At 39.6% G+C, this 16,777-nt stretch overlaps 1 protein-coding gene across 1 annotated transcript in view; it reads right to left on the bottom strand.

Moving 5' to 3' along the window:
- The window catches only part of ADAMTS12 (ADAM metallopeptidase with thrombospondin type 1 motif 12), a 148,714-nt gene that overhangs the window by 131,479 nt on the left and 458 nt on the right, over positions 1 to 16,777 (bottom strand). Inside the window, exon 2 of the mRNA XM_032675323.1 lies at positions 12,008 to 12,369. Within this exon, the coding sequence (XP_032531214.1) occupies positions 12,008 to 12,369 (362 nt within the window). The remainder of the gene's footprint in view (positions 1 to 12,007; positions 12,370 to 16,777) is intronic.

Raw genomic sequence — 16,777 nt, forward strand, 5'->3', positions numbered from 1 at the left:
AGGATGGAACTGAGTGGGTAGAAAGGATGATGGGCAATCCCCAAATGTCCAACATGACTCCTATTAGTTGTGTCACAGTGGTGCTTCTCCAGTGGTAGAGGTATCATGCAAGTAAAAATGGGTGACCTGATTTGATTCTACACTGGACAAAGGACAGTGAAGAATACTACTCAGTTCTCTGTGGCATTGCTACAGATCTAATACAGATAAACAGCTCAATCTACTGCCATGATCAGGTTAAACTCCTAAAGAGACCTTGTAATCAGCTTAAAAAAAAAAAAGGAGAGACCCTAAGCACATTCGTTTAAGTTTAAGGGTTTTGGGGGGAAGGGATGGGTTAGTGGAGGTTTTCTGTTTTGATTTTTTTGGGTTTTATTTATTTTTACATCAGATCAGTCTGATCTCCTGACTTGTACACAAAAATAGCCTGTATGAGGGCTAAGAGTCTGGAATGCCAGTGACAGACTGACAGTTCACATTCCTACACTTCACAGAAGTCCATCCACTGTGAGAATCTGAGCTATTATGCCTCATGTGCTTTTCTGATTTGGACTTTTAATTCCCACAATATTTATCCACTTACAGACTTGGTACATTACTGTACCTCTACATTCTGCATCTTCAGTCTTCACACTGTAGTGTCTGGATGAATAATGACTTTCTATGCAAATGCTGGATGGGACTTTATAGGTCATAGAATAAAAATTTTTAGTAATGGGGAAACACAAAACATTTGTGAAAGGATGAAAAATGTAACTCAGTTTATCTAGCTTCAGTCTCCGTAAAGAACCTCGACATAAACAAACTTGGCTGGTTTATATTTTAAAATACCTAATTGTCATTCAGCTCTTTACAGAACACATTTCTTGAGAAGTGTTATGATAATCAACTTAACTAGAAATAGTACCATATAAAGCAACATTTACAGCCATAATACGGAGAGACTATGCCAAAAGCTGCTCCACTGTCTTGCCAGAAGATGATGTGACCTAATTACAAGAAAATGGCCCAAAGGATAACACAACTGGGCTGGAGATAATATTCCTTTCTAATGACCAGAGCAGTTCACAGCACTACTACAAAATAAATTCGACAGCCTAAAACCTCACCTGTGAAAATCAGTGTAGCTGACAATCTGGCATCATATTTAATTAATTTAATGTTTATTATTTCTATTTTATCTTACTAAGACATTCATACTTAATATTACACTCTTTCAATAGACAGTTACTACTTTTCCTGGAAGACAGTGATTACTACTGCTGGCAGGGGCTTTGTGGTTAGTCAAAGCTAATTTATGCTCTCCAGTTTCATTCCCTCCTTAGGTTTGGATCGCCTTCCACAGAAGCAATAACGGTCATTTAGCTTTATAACTCTCCTTGGCATCTCTCTCTTTAACTGCTACTATTCTCAGACTTTTGATCTCTTCTCCAAAGACAAGTGAAATCCATTTCCTGATTTGAAAGAGAACACTTAATTGGATAAACAAGTGGCATGCTGTCTCTGTAGCTTACCTAGCAATAAAATAAGAAACATGCAGTTCTCTGTGTAAGGAGTAACCTGTACTTTTCTAATTTATCCCTTTTTTTTCTGACTACTGGGACTGGAGTCCTACTTTGAAGAAACAGCAGTAGCTTTCGCTGTGCATTTAGATGAAAAGAAGGTTATATGCACCTGTCATTTTTGAGAAGCATCTGCTACCAGCTGTAATTTAACTAGACTATATAAAGATACATCAAAAACTCTCAGGAAGTACTGAGCCATTCTGGACTGACATGATGTAAAAATCTGTTCAGGGAAGAACTGCAGCTTCTCCCTTTGACTATGAGTTATTAGGAAAAACACGACAGCTGTTGTGAAATACCTAGGCAATGCACTTCAAACACTTGGGTGTCATCTATAGACATGGCAAAGACAGTTTAATGAACATTACGATCTACTAAGGCTCTTTGAGCACAAAGAGCCACAAAGGACTTCCAGATTCCATATGGAAAATAAAGCCAGAAAGAACCTATTTTAAAAAGAATTACTCATGCCTCATGGCAGCAACAGCAGCCAATTCTTGTTTTCCACTCAACGCACAACCTTCAATAGAAGGTCACCTATATTAACAAACAGATATTGCAAAAATACTCTGGACTGGTGAAAACCCATTACATACTCTGTGCCATAAGAACAGAGCAATGACTAGACTGGATTAAAATAAAGATCCTTTCAACTCAGTAGCCTTTGGCAGCAGACAAGAGCAGGTTCAGATGGAAAGCTTGCAAGAACAGTACAAAGATCAAAGGACGCAACCACTGACCTCTAGATGTTCCGACAACCTTCCAGTTAGGGACATCTTGAGTTAAAGGTTGCTTTCTCATCACTTTGCTGGAATTCTTCTCCATCAGTTGCTCATTTTATCAATTTACTTTCCTCCTATTTGAGATATCTCATTGTCTACAAATTTACCCCTTCTAGGGTATATTTAAATGATAGATTATATCTCACAGTTAGTAATTCAGCAATTTTATAGTAATTACTCTGCAAAAGCACCTCATTTTTTGTGTGTTTTTTATTAATAATGAAGCTTCTCTGCTATGGCCTTGTCTCCTTTAACCAATTTCCTCGTGTTTACATTTGGATTAAAAATTAGTTTACAGTCTGTTATACAGGATATAGCAAAATTGCAAGAGGCAATTCAGTTGAGTAAGGACAAAGGAGAACCAATGAACTTCAGAAAACTCCTGAGACTGAGCAGCGGCACAAGAAGCAATAAAAATGTAATTCACTGTAGAATTGATAAAGCATTGCACTGTGAAGGGAAAAAGGCAGCAGATGGACTCTCACCTACCTGCTACTGTGCACAAATAGGAACTTGAACAGCTGTTTTCATTGGGAAAAAAATTGGAACTATATAAAAAAAACAATCTCAACAACTGTCCAAGTGTTTGGAATTACCAAGAAACAAAAAATGATTAAGAATACAGTATGCCACTAAGTAAACCTTCTCAAACACTGTGCTCAGTGTTTGGCTGTTCACTGTCTCCTCCAAGATAATACTTTCAGGAAGCATCAGATGATAAAGAACCAGTGAAAAACAAATGAACATACATCTAAATTCATTTTTAAGTGTTATAATTCATAGTAAAGATTCTCATTTCTAACACAAAATGAGTCACGGGATACCCAGAAAATATGTGAAATACTAATTCATCAACAGATTCTCATCAAGAAATTTTATCTGAATTGAAAACATAAGCAAGGATGAACAAGGGGGAGATGTCCTACTGCCATGTTCTTCTCTTTCCTTGATATTTACTTAGTCATTGCTGAACAGAGGATGCTTGGTAAAACAGACATTCACTCTATTCACAGTCTCCGTTTTTATATGATTTTGACCAGATTTGGCCCATGACTGTTCTAGATAAGGAAACAGAGTTAACATTGCACATAAATGAAGAGATATTCAAGTTTGGATTGGGCATTTAGAATTGTCTTTGTTTCAAATATATACATGTAAAAAAGGGGGGAAAGGAGTGAAATTTAACAAAAGAAAACTTCAAATCAAAACCCATATCTGCATGAGCCTTTTACTGTGAGTTGCAACAACAATAGGTTTAAATCTGCTCCTGGGATTTCCGTGCATCAACAAGCAGTTTATTAAGGACTTGCTGTTTGCCCTGAGAATTGGAACACACAATGAATGCATTTAAACACAGGCACTGTTTAGCCAAGACAATCAGCTTTTTCATGACTACTTATTTATTTTTAATGCTTGAAATTTCAGATGAGTCCTTCTCCAAAGCACACCATGAAGCCGGTATGGATATAAAGCACATAAATATCCCAGACTAAATCACTAAATACCTAAATTCTGTTGCAATTTAAAATGGATTAGGAAAGTCCATTGTTAAGCACCAGATTCTTAAAACAAACAAACAAACAATTTGCTGCCTCAGCACACCATGTAGATCTTAACCCAGGAGCTTTAGCTGCAGTGTGACAGACCTACATATATGTATACAAATTTGCATATCTGCGTGTCTGATATATGTGTATATATAACCATATAACCATGTCCTGATGCTGATATTGTTCAGAGACTGCAACTGCTCCTCTCTGACAGACAAAGAAAATTGAAAAGGCAGGATCTGATCTTCAGGCTGCTGGTTTTGAGCTGCTGTCAGAAGCCAGGCTCACAGGGCTGCTGTAAAAGTACCACTTGCATCTCTATCCTCTAACTGCAAGAAGCAGACAGAGATATTTGAATCTTTTGTTGAATCTGCTGCTCACCACCAAACAACTTGCTAGCCTTTGTCTGCTCAGAAGCAAGACAGGCTTTTCTTCGTAATTTCTTTTTCTCTGAAGAACTAGAAAATAAAGCATGCAGTTGGCAAGACTTGTCCCTATTAATGTCACATTATATGCATCACTGACTGGGTCTGTAGAAAAGCTTCAGCTCTTCCCCCCTCTTCAGCTCATTATTAATGATTACACACAAAATACGCGCTGTGATGGGCAGCAGGTACACAGCATGTTATTAATATGGCAACCAGGGAAACAATGCTGTTTACTTCTGAGCTGGACCACTCCTTTCAACATCATGAAAATGGATTAAAGAAAAAAAAATTCTGTGAACAGCATAACAGTCAAAGCCTTGTTCCCCCACAGATTTAGTTCTCGCATGTTCTCCATTTTTTTCACACATAAGGTAATTTTCTCCGATCTCTCCTGAATCCTCCAGCACTCCTCACCATCAGCAGGGCCATGGGTAGCGCTGCACCCTGTTCTGTAACAACTTACAACTGTGCTAAGCCATTGGTCACTCTGCATGTGCCCATCCATCATTTCACTGATCAGAAGTTCCCACTTTTACCTGTAAAATTCACCTGTAAATTTTACCTGTAAAATAGGAATTTAATGGCTTTGATACCTCCATTTCTCTTTCAGATTGGGCTGAATTTGGCCAACAACTTCCAAAGATACTAGAAGAGACAAAGAACAGACCATATTACAAACCTCATATTATTAAGTATCAAGGTAAAATAGATGCTATGCACATTTTTTACTTCTGCATCCTGAATCTTTATACTGAAGTCACAATCTCACAGTTTTCCCTCAGTAATCATATGCTTTTTACAAAAAACACCACAGTCATGAAATCATGAGTGAAGACTTTCAGAAAAAAAAAATACACACACATAGCAGATTGATTAAAAAGACTCACTCATGGAAACTGGAAATATGATTGACGGCTCTATACACCAGCAATATTCCAAAATAATTAGCAAATATGTAGATACATATTTAAACAAGAGAATAAGAGTTCTTAAAACTGCATAAAAAAAAGAATCAACTTTTCGTATTCCAAGAAAAACATCTTAAAGGAGAATTCTAATCCTGGGTACTTCATTCAAATCAGTTCATACTGACTAATCCTTATTTTAACATACCCCATCAGTGATTCTTCCACTTAACATAATGACTACGTTATGAAAACTCCAGTCATACCCAGCTTCTAGGCTAACAACTTCATATTGGTTAAAGGTGACAAGGCCAAAAGCAGGAGCCACAGACACAGCCAGATTCTCATGTATTGAGATCACTGATGAGATTTGTTTGACCTGTCAATTAGAGTATTTTTGCAGACAAAAGACTGGGGGAAGGGAGCTGGCAGATGGATAGTTGAAGTTCAAACACAAAGAAAATGGATGGGTGTTAAAGTACTGCAGCAAATACTAATCAAAGTTTGAAGGATTAATCTGTTGGGGAACGGGGAAAAAAGAAACCACACACACCACCACACATCCTGTCTTTTGATCATCTTCAAAAATAAAAACAACACCACACAACACAACCCCATAACACAACCATAGCACTAGTCAATCAAGGAAAACATCCAGATATTTACTACTATTACGGAGAAAAAAGGTAAACCAAGCATAACACAGAAGAGATGCATAGAAGACACTGCATTTATTTTCAGTATACATTTTTCTACTCGGAGTATTTTCCATGCTACTGCATATGAGAAGACATCGCCAAGTTACTTAGCAGGTCTTTCCCTCTTTACACTTGCCAGAACAAGCCAACTTGCAAAAATTAGACTTTCAAAGCTCCATTGTATCCAACCACAGAGCAATTCCCATAGCCAAGGAAAGGGCTGGCAGCTTGCCTTCATTCCTGGCATTCTCCAAACACCTTACTCCTGCATTTTTGTTCCAGCAGATTATCACCAGCGGAGATGTCACTGACATCTGAGAAGACATGAGGGGCCGATAGGACCGCATTTCCAACCGCAAGCAGAACCCACCAGGTGCAATAAGACAGGGAAAAGACAAACAAAGGGAGCAAGAGACTGTCTTAGAGGAAGAAAGAGATGAATGAAAAGAAAGAGACCCCTGAAGAACTTGTGCATTTGTCTCCCAGTAACTGCGTCCCCAGAACCAAATTCATTTATTTGAGGTAGCACTACAGAAAACACTCCAACTCAACTCTTAAAATAACAGCCACCAAAACAGCACATGTGCCCAAATGTGTTGTGGGGCTGTACAATCACAGGTCAGGGATCGGGGCTGGATCCAGTTTCAGATGGTCACAAGTTCAAGTGAAGAAAAGGTTACACATGTACCCTTTCCTTAACTTTCTCGCCACTTTTAATAATCAAAAGACACTCCCATTTGAAGAGAAACAATTTTTGTTGGTTGAAAGTATAACACAGTAGAATAGAAAGATATGGTTATTTTTCTGGGCTGTAGGAGTGAACTGGGTAATACAGCTGCTCTGCAAAGCTCTGGTAACTACCTTTACCAACAGATTAACAAACAAATTGTCAATAATCAAACAACCTCACACATTGGGACACACAGAAGCAGATAAACATACCTATTATAAGCTTAGCAATGCATTTTAATTTTCCTTTACTTTAAAACAAATATTATAAAACTGTTTAAAGATTCCTTTATTCTTAAACCTCATCTAAGGAAAACAACAAGAAGTCCAACATGCTGATGTGTGCTTTCCATATCTTTAGGAGAGGAAAGTCTAAACAGCCGTATTAGACCACTGTCATAGGACATATTACTCCTGAAATACTGTTATGGCACCTGCACAGAACTGTTCAACTTAGGACAGATCATAAGACAATAAGATGTGGATCAGCATCAAAAAAGCATCTCACATGAACTAGACAACCTTCTTGGCATGTAGCAGGAGAACAGAGATCGTGCTGAATTCCCCAAAACAGATGAGAAAAAAAAATTCTGTTGGTAAATTTTATGCTCCACTGAGTGGACCAGATTAAGAGCATAGGGGACACTGCATGAGTACCAGAGCTCATTCTTAGGCTTCATATAATGGTGATATTCTGCAATAAGGAGAATGGTTACATTCAAGCAGAATTCAGCCACCATTCCACTTGGGTGACAACCTTGTCACACATGTCAGGGCAGGCAAGATGTGTCCAGAGAGGTCCCACTTGGAGCATCTCCTACCAGCTGCTACATAAACAGTCACACAGCCACCAGTTAAAGGTTCACAAAGGACTGGCTTGACTGCGGCTTGGCATAGAAGGAAGAACTTAAGTAGACCAAACCTTTCAAAAATCCTGGGCAAAGGCACCCAGTTTTCAAAGGCATCCAGCACTTCTTGAAAACGCTGATGCCCATCGGGACAGAGACAAGCCTCTGACGAGCTGGAGACAGCCAAAGCTCGATCTGTCCACAGGCCCTGTATGGCCAGGAGCTTACCAGGTACAAGTGCACAGATCGTTCTCAATTTCCATACTAACGTCCTTTCATTCTTCTGTCTTTTCCGTGCTAATGCTTGCATAGCCTTTGAAGATAAACGTATTACCAGAAGCAACTGTCCATTAACAGCTCTACACTGTAAACAAGTGTCAAGGAAACAAAGCCTTAATGATGCTCTGTCATCTAAAAATACTATAAACAATGTCTGTGTTACTGATGGATAAAGGAGGGCTTTGTTCCTAATGAAGGGGATAGACTATCAGAGGAAAATTCACTTCCCAGCTCTATAGGACTCAGTGCATAAACCTAGGGTACTCATTCAACTTCACTGGGCTTTGCTCCCTCCCAGTCCTACTGAGAGGACAAGCTGACACTACTGCTGCAACACAAGGGATCTCAGGACTAAGACACAACTGACAATTAAGGCATTAGTATTTGGAAAAGTTCATTTTAGCCTTCTGTGGAAAGGTATTGTGGAAACTTGAAGCGTTACTAGAAGTGTGCCCTATATAGCCTGGCAAGATAGCCACACCAAATATTATTTTCAAAGATAAAAAAAATAATCTATTTTCTCCCTTTACTTCATCTTGGAAATTTTCCTGTATCTAAGTGATTTCACGTCTGCTCTCCTTCCAAGTGCCACAGTTTGATATGTTTCTTGTGTTCTAGCAGTGACTCCCTCTCTGGGGTTCCCTCCTCCAACTGTGACCCAAAATAAACAGCAAGGTCTCTCCCACTCTTCCCATGTTAATAGTCTCATACATTATTCAACAAGGTTCAGAAGTGCAAAAAGACTTTACTAAACAATTGACCCAGAGAGGAAGAGGCAGAGCTTACAGCACCAATTCTTCAACCTGTTAAGAAGGTCATGATCTATTTAGCATGAACAGGAAACTAAGATTTCACAAAGCATAAGAAAAAAGAATTTGGAAAAGACAACTTTGTTCCTCAAGATCTCTGCTAGTTTATTCCTGTACTCTTATCCAGCCCTGCCCAAATCCCTTTATGAATCACATTTTTTCCATCTTTACTTCTGAAAAATGGGAGACACAGTTACATTTTTAAAAAGAGCAAAGTCATACAATGGCTGGCCCACCCATTCATACATCTCAAACCTGTCACTCTGTTATTTCCCCTGCAGGCCATTTTGGGAACATACAAATACATTAGCGATGCCTATGTAATGGTCAATGGAAGTAGGAATACATTTATTTAGAGGTGAAAAGGTAAGGGAGATGAAAACACATTTCAATGGTTTCAGTGCAGTGTGTGAGCAATTTTTATGACAAACACAAACCTACACCACACATCTTTGTTTTGTTCTTATACACTGCTATTATCCTGGAAATTACGAAACTGTCAAATACAAACCAGAACAGACGTGACATGAGAGGAACTAACTCCAGAAAGAGGACTAAAACTAGTATTCCCTTCCCAAAGGCATATTTAGATTTTTATTTTAAAATAATTTTTTTCCCTAGTTTAGGCCATCATTTTTAAACGGGTGTGGGAGGCAACAGCATTGAAAAATATGACATAAGCAATTCACTTGGACAAAATTACAAAATAATAATGCAACCGTTTCACACTAAAAATGTCAACAAAAGGGATATTCCATAACACATACTTATTTAATCAAATCAGTATTTTCCAGTATTACAATTTTTTATCAGTTCCTATTGCTAAGAAAGACAAAAATTGGAAGCTTAGGGATCACACAGTTTCCTGTGTCACTCATTACCACAGTAAATTGGTGCTTCATTGAGCCTATTAAAGACTATCTCAACAACAAAAAAAAAGCACAGTATGTTTTTCGTTTTATATATTTGGCTCTCTATTATATTTGGCTCTCAAGCCAAAACAGCGTCAGGGAAGGAGCATCACTAATGTTCCTGATCCCTTTATTTGAAAGCTAAGACATTGGTTTTCACCAATTATGAGCACATCAGCACTCTTCCAGCTTGCAGTGGTGGAATGAGGAGCTAAGTATTATTGGGGACCCCTTTGCTGAGGCACACACAGGTCCTGACCCAGGCAGTCACAGGTGCAGCAGCCACTGCTGCCATAGCATATTCCATGAAGCTGGCACCTTTCAAACACACTTTTATCTTCCCATCTCAGCCCCAAGGATCTTTACCAGTGTGCCCTGTGCAATTCGTTACTTCACACAACTCTTTTTATCAAGTACTTTAAAGTTAACCTCCTACAGTAAACGAGCTTACCATTTCTCCTCATGGGATACGCGTTTAGTATCTCAAAAAAATTGCTCTAATTCCATGGTGTTTACTATTCTCAGTTCTCCTTCCCCCCCCTTAGAAGAATAAAGAGAAAAAAAATCTTTTCAATGCGAAAAACCACAAAGCATTCCAGACGGGGGGGCGGGGGGAAGTAAAAGTGGAATTGATGCCGAAGAGGAAAAAAGTTTGGGATCACCGGGATGAATATAAATCACTACTAGAGCTTAGAAAGCAGGAAACCACCACAAAAAAGTTTCAGAAATGTCATGTTTTTATTCTAAAAACCAGATTGTATCACTCAGGGCTGGCAAAACTATTCATTAATAAACATTTTCAGATGACACTATTTTTGATAACTTTCAGGAGAAAATCAAGCTAAACCACCTATCCCCAGCTTGTGGGGGTACACAAAAGAACCAAGAGATACAGACCCAACTCCTACTGCAACCCTTTCAGAGCAGTGACTTCTGGACTTCAAAAATCATCACATAAAAACCATCACGCTTTTGCCCAGAGGCAAAACCCATTAATTCAACCCGAACTGATTTATTATTATGTATTTTCAAAGTTTCATTTTGGGATAGGAGGGGAAAATCCCCACAACATCATTTTTCTAATATCAGTGTTTCACCAAAACCTTCAAATCAAAATAAAAAACTCAATACATTTGCAACCCAAGTGAAAGCATCACTTCTAACGATATTGCCAAGTTGAATTTAAAATGCAATTTGAGTTTTGGTTTTTTTAATCCTCGTTTCAGACTAAATACTTCAGAAGGCATAATGAAGATCTAGCAGCTCATTTTCAAGTCCTCATCCTAATGCAAAATAACAAAGACATTCTGGTGGAGCACAAGACAAACTAACCAAAGGAATTACTTGTTGTCCTTTTCCTTACTGACCTTGCATGACCGTAACATGTATCAGGAAAATTTTGATAAGTTAGTCCCTACTGGAAATACTACTTAGAAAATTCCTGATCTTCATGCCTGTGGGACTGAAGCTTCTGACCTCAAGAAATGGTCTGTTTCTCCTGGCAACGTGCCGGAAGTGTTATCAGCAGTTGTGTAAGACTCCAAAGGTTCCCATTTCATTTATATCAGAGCTGTCTTCATATTGCCTTTTGTACACTGCCAGAATACTGATTTTCCATAGTTTCTGAAAGCTTCATACAGCTCAACAGCAAGGAACATGCTTTGATACTGACAGGTTGGCAGAGAAAGGCTGTACTTTAAACACACTCACCTTGGTGTTCAGACTCAAAAATGAGCCATCAGTCCCTAGCCTGTCTCTTCTTCCCCTGCCTGACAAGACATACTTAGCCTTATGCTCTAGAAACAGAAACTTAACCTAGGGTTGTGACAAAAAAAGAAAAATTGAAGCTTGGAAAAAAATAAAGTTTCCATCCCCTTGTCTCAGTGTGAACCACAGGATATCGAGAAATGTTAGACTTCAAGTTCCAGACTTAGAAGTGCTCTTTGAAGTGAGAGATGCCTAGCAGTGCTTCAGGCTTGAAGCTCTGGCTAAGGTTGCATCTAACCTACCATTTATATCTGAAGTTGCAGCGCAGTTCTGAAGTAGGTCACTGAGTTTTCCCAGCATATCATCAGTTGATTTGATTCACAGAGCAGTTTCAGTGCACCTGAGCTGCATTTCTTTTAGAGGGAAATAGAACAGAAGGTCATATCCAGATGTATTGTAAAGGCATTCCAGCTACTAATGGAATCAAAGCAATGACTCGATATTTGTATGGCTTCAAGTTGTACGACTGACAGAGATGTTCAGTCCAGACCAGCAAAAAAAAAAAAACAAACCAGCTAAAAGTAAATTCTAAAGGGCCTCAGCATCGACTTTTGACCTTCTGATTCTCTCTTCCAAAAATCCAAATGACATCCGTAGAATTAAGCTGATTATGTCCGTAAGGTATCACACTGGCTCATCCAGCTTCTTAACTGACATATTCATACACTTGTGCCCCGGCTGAGTTGTAATGACACCAGAATGAGCCCAGAACCCCAGTAAAGGTCATACCACTTACCAGACCATTGCAAGTGCTGATTGCTGCTGTCCCACTCCCGGAACCTGGCTGCCATGCTGTGCCAAGGAAGTGGCAAGGAACTCCTGAGCGAGTTGTAATCTTCGCACTAGTGTGGTTGCCACGTCTCCTTTCTACTATGTAGTTATGGGAAAGAAATCCCACGTGGACAGTCAAGTTAAAAAACAGATCCTTCTCCTCATGATTAATTTTGTAATATACGACATTTTCATTTTTTCCGAGATCTCTCTTCTTCCTTGTGTTTGAGATGTGATGGTGTAGATTAAAAGAAAGAAAATGCCCACTTGCATCTACTCTTGCTGGATCAACCACATGGTAATCTGGCAATGTCTTCACAAATTGCCCTGAGAGAAAGGGGGGGAAAAAAGGAAGGAAAACTAGGGTGAGTACTGGCCTGTTCAGATTTCGCATAATTTAAAGGGAAACCCAAAAGTGAGTGCAATTCACCACAACATCCAAGTGACACAAAGGCAGGCAGTGCACAGATTACCATGCAACACAGTCCTCATTTGGGCTTTCTATTCTCCCATTATAACACTCAATCTGGAAGCTAAACATTCTTCTTTTCAAATAATTTGTCACCATTTATAGAAAAAACTGACTGTTACACACACACCCCTTCCCAACACCACAAGGGTTGGGAACCCTCCCTGTCCTAAGACTCCAGCACATGATGCTCTCTGATCAAGGAGGTCATGTTCACACATTCAAAAAGCTGAAGACCTGAAGTAGGAGGCAGAACCTTACAAACACACAGAGGCAAAGAGAACAATAACTGGCTTGATAGTTTGTAGTAATAGCATCTCAGCATCAGCTTGAGCAGCTGTTGCAGCAGAGGAGGGAGTTTTAAAGAAGGGTTTGAAGAAAACGAAGTAATCATGATCTTTTACACAAGAAGTTTCAACCAGGGTAAAATTGGACATCTTATCACTTGTCCGGATCTAGCAAGGGAAAAGAGTGTTATTGGCATTCTTGTCCCCTCTATGATCCAGAACAAACACCACCTGTTTCCAATTTTTTTTTTAATTACTGTGAAACTTGAAAGTCCCAAGAAAATAACATAAATCCACGTAAAAGCAGTCCATTAGAACTCATAACCTAAGGGCCAGATCTTCCACTGGCGTACTTGAATTCTGCCCAAGAAATCACAGTCTGAATATATTTAGTTGAAAAGACGTTGTGACGACACGTCATTCCAGTTCTTCTTTCCCCAGAGTTTCTCTTCATTCCCAAGGTCCCAGCCACTTATACGTGAAGTGACTACATTTCATTCATTAATTAAGATGCTTAACAAAGCAATTAGCCTGTTCCAGCTACTTCCAGACTAGGTCTGGTTCGTCAATCCTTCTAGAGGCACTTCTCCCTCCACTGCCTGCACCTTTAAAGCCACAGAGGAGAAATCATGCCTAAGCAGACAGCTGTCTGGATTCATCCCCTTCAGGAAGGAACATATCTCATTTGTCCTCATTACTGCAGTATGAGACGTGGCACGTGGCCGCTTGTGTTTCCTCAGGCCGTGGACCCTTGAGACACATACACTGAAACACTTCCAACTGAAAAGAAAACGAAACAAAACACACAAAAACCCCACTTCCCAGCACATATATAAAAGCCACACAAGAAATCTGACCCTCTCTCTGCAGTATCTCTATTTCAGAAGCAATATTATTCTCTTACACAACAGATTTCTTTGCACACAAGCCTTTCCACCAGTCTACAGTGACCTGGAACTTCTGTAGGACAAGTCACAGTAGTGGGCTTTTAGGCCTCAACAGTCTTGACAGGTCTTGACAATAAAGTGACTAATGCCTACCACAAGTTCTGAGAGACATCTGCTCTTGTCCACATAAGGGGACTGAAACACTGGAAACTCAGTCCACACCCTCATGTCTGCAGTTTATATAGCCTCTACATAGCACAAAGGGTGCCAGCTGCCAAAAAATTTAGCAGCTGAAGCTAAACCAAGGTCTCCTCTTCCTCACACTCCAGAGTGAAGCAAAAAACGGGCAGGTAGAAGAGATAAAAAACATCCAAAAATACAGCTTAACTGCAGATGTTGAATTACAAGACTTCTGGGAAGTCCTACATCCCATATCGTGCTAGCAAAGACAGGCTAACAGAGAATGCTGCAAGACCAGGCCCCCATTTCTGCAGTTTTCAGCACAACTCATTAAATAATCAAATTAAATGCCTGAAGGAAAACTTACTCATTTGCTGTCACTGTGTGATTTGCCTCTGCCTGATGTCTTGAACTTAATTTGTTGTGGCTTAACTGTTAAGCTCCATGCAAGGCCAAAGACTTGTGGTTTTGGACTTCAAACTATACAAGGAAGTTTTTATCTCATCACTACAGCCATTAGTGTATAGAAGTCAAGGGAAATTAGACACCATCATCAGTAAATGGAAGAAAATGGTGAAGAATTGGGTGGCAACAGGATTATCAAAGCAGAGAAATCCAACTTCTTCCACCATCTCCTTAAATACTCATTTAGTCACTGGAGAGGGGAATTATGCTGCAATAATAATAACTGTAATATAACTGTAGAAATGAATTATTATTAAGCTTTCAAAAGACCAGAGGGAATAAGATTATTACAACAAAAAATTTAACAGGATGAGGCTAAAGATATTTCTGCAAGTAATCATTATCAGTTTTGTCTAGACAGTTGGGTAGAAGTTAGCAAAGGCAATCCTACCATTAACAGAACAATTTATTGAGCTCCATATTAAGCCTAAAACACTGCTTGACCTTTTGAGCTGCAGAAGAATCTAAAACAAAGACAAGAGGTATGATTTTGGTGATACCTTTCTGTTCTTCTAGGAAAGAATAACTAAATACATGCAGCCCAAACTGCACAAAAATAAGGGCTGCATCCTTCAACACTGAATGCCTCAATTTTTCTAAAGTAACATGAATTCCTATTAAAACACCACAGGTTCCCATAAAACTTAGCAGCAGCAAACATAAATGGAGGGAATCTACGTCAGTGCCACTGACAAGTCTTAGGGCTGACATGTCACAGCATCTCCCTTGGACACCTAGTATACTCTCCACTCCAGGGAAGTCCTGCCAGTGAAGTGGGCACTGCTCAGGATATTTAGGCCAGGAAAGGTCAGGTGAACCTCCAGAGAATGTCTGTTGTGTTTCCAGAACTGCAGCCTGAGCATGCTGGCTTGCATCTGTGCTGCAAACAAGACCAAATCATCACACTGAGCAGCACACTCTCAAGTCAGATTTGCCTTGCAATCATGCTGACTGCTCAGGCCCTCTGGGCACGTAGGACAAGCAAGGTTCAGGCCCCTCATGCTTGTTTGACTAGTCTAAGTATTGTTTAAGTCATCAGAGAAATCTTCCCTGCAGACCTTCCTAATTCTGAATCACTGAAAACATCTGATAATATTCAAAATCACTGCTGTCTGTTCTGCTCCTCTGTGGACACAAATTCAGCACACATGGCAGAGAACTGCCTTATTAAGAATGGTTGTACACAAAGTGAATAAATTAGAATAAAGACAAAAACATACACGATCTGTCCCACATAACAGGAACACTACAATTACTTTCAGACAGATAAAACATTTCCTGACAAAAGTCCTTTAAAACGCTATACATCATCATTTGCCATTGTTTCATCTTGATCTTTCTAGTTCATCTACATCTGCCCCAAAAATCATCTGGCTTCTTCTCAAACAATTCCTTGGGATAGGAAATAGCGTGGCTCATCTTGTGAGGAATCATCTTTGCAAGCCGAAGAACAGCTCTGTACCCAGCAAAGACCCCAAGTTCCAAAGCCCTATGGCAGGGAAAAGGCCTTCAACACTCAGCAAGGGCATCCTTAACTGTCCCATCTGCCACACTCTTTATGGATGGGGAGGGAGCAGAACACTTCAGCTATTCCAGATTCAAATTTTAGTCCTTCACACTTCCCACTGCAATAAACCTTACTCTGAAAAAAAAAAAAAATTCGCCACATTTTGAACTGCCTCTTTACTCCATGCTATTTGAAAAGCCTAGATTTTGCATGCCTAGAAAGTTAAATTAATTCTACATTCAATTCCTAATGCCTGACAACTAAACAGCTACTACATGCTAACAAAGCCATATCCCTCTTCGGTTCCATTTAGAGTCACAGGAGTGTAATGACTGTGACATTTACTTTAAATGAATCCAGCAGGACCTGACTGCAGGATAACTGTTCACTTTTCAAGCATCTTACTTAAACACTTTTTCTTTCCACAATCTCTGAGGGGTGAGAAAATTTTCTACTCTGTGTTCAAGCTCTCCTACTGACAGCACCACAGATGTTAATTGCATCAGAAAGATTTTCAGGAAGCAAAATTTCCTCCTACACTTTCTTCTATCACCAGGCAGAGTCCTCCAGCTAATCATAATTCTTCTCCCTTAGGAGCCACTTCTCCGATTTTCCTTAAACAGGCAACAGGATAAAATTCCCGAGTTACACCCCTCCAAGACCAAAGGGGTCGAAAACTTGACCCACCTGCGAGGGCAGCCTCAAAGACCCCTCCTGCAGATAAAGTCTGACTTGCAATTACCACCCTCACTGAATGTGAATAGCTCACAGTGGGTGTTAAACCCCGGTAACACCAATCCTTCTGTAGCGTCCGCTGCTTTAGTGCAGAAGCGAGAGTTTGTTTAAAAATAAATAAATAATCAGGACAGCAAACTTTCTCAGCTTAGCAGTACAAAACGATTCTGGTATTTACAGAGTTGCCCCTAAACGAGGAAGACCA

The sequence above is a fragment of the Chiroxiphia lanceolata genome, chromosome Z, assembly GCF_009829145.1.
Source record: "Chiroxiphia lanceolata isolate bChiLan1 chromosome Z, bChiLan1.pri, whole genome shotgun sequence".
Classification (NCBI taxonomy): Eukaryota; Metazoa; Chordata; class Aves; order Passeriformes; family Pipridae; genus Chiroxiphia; species Chiroxiphia lanceolata.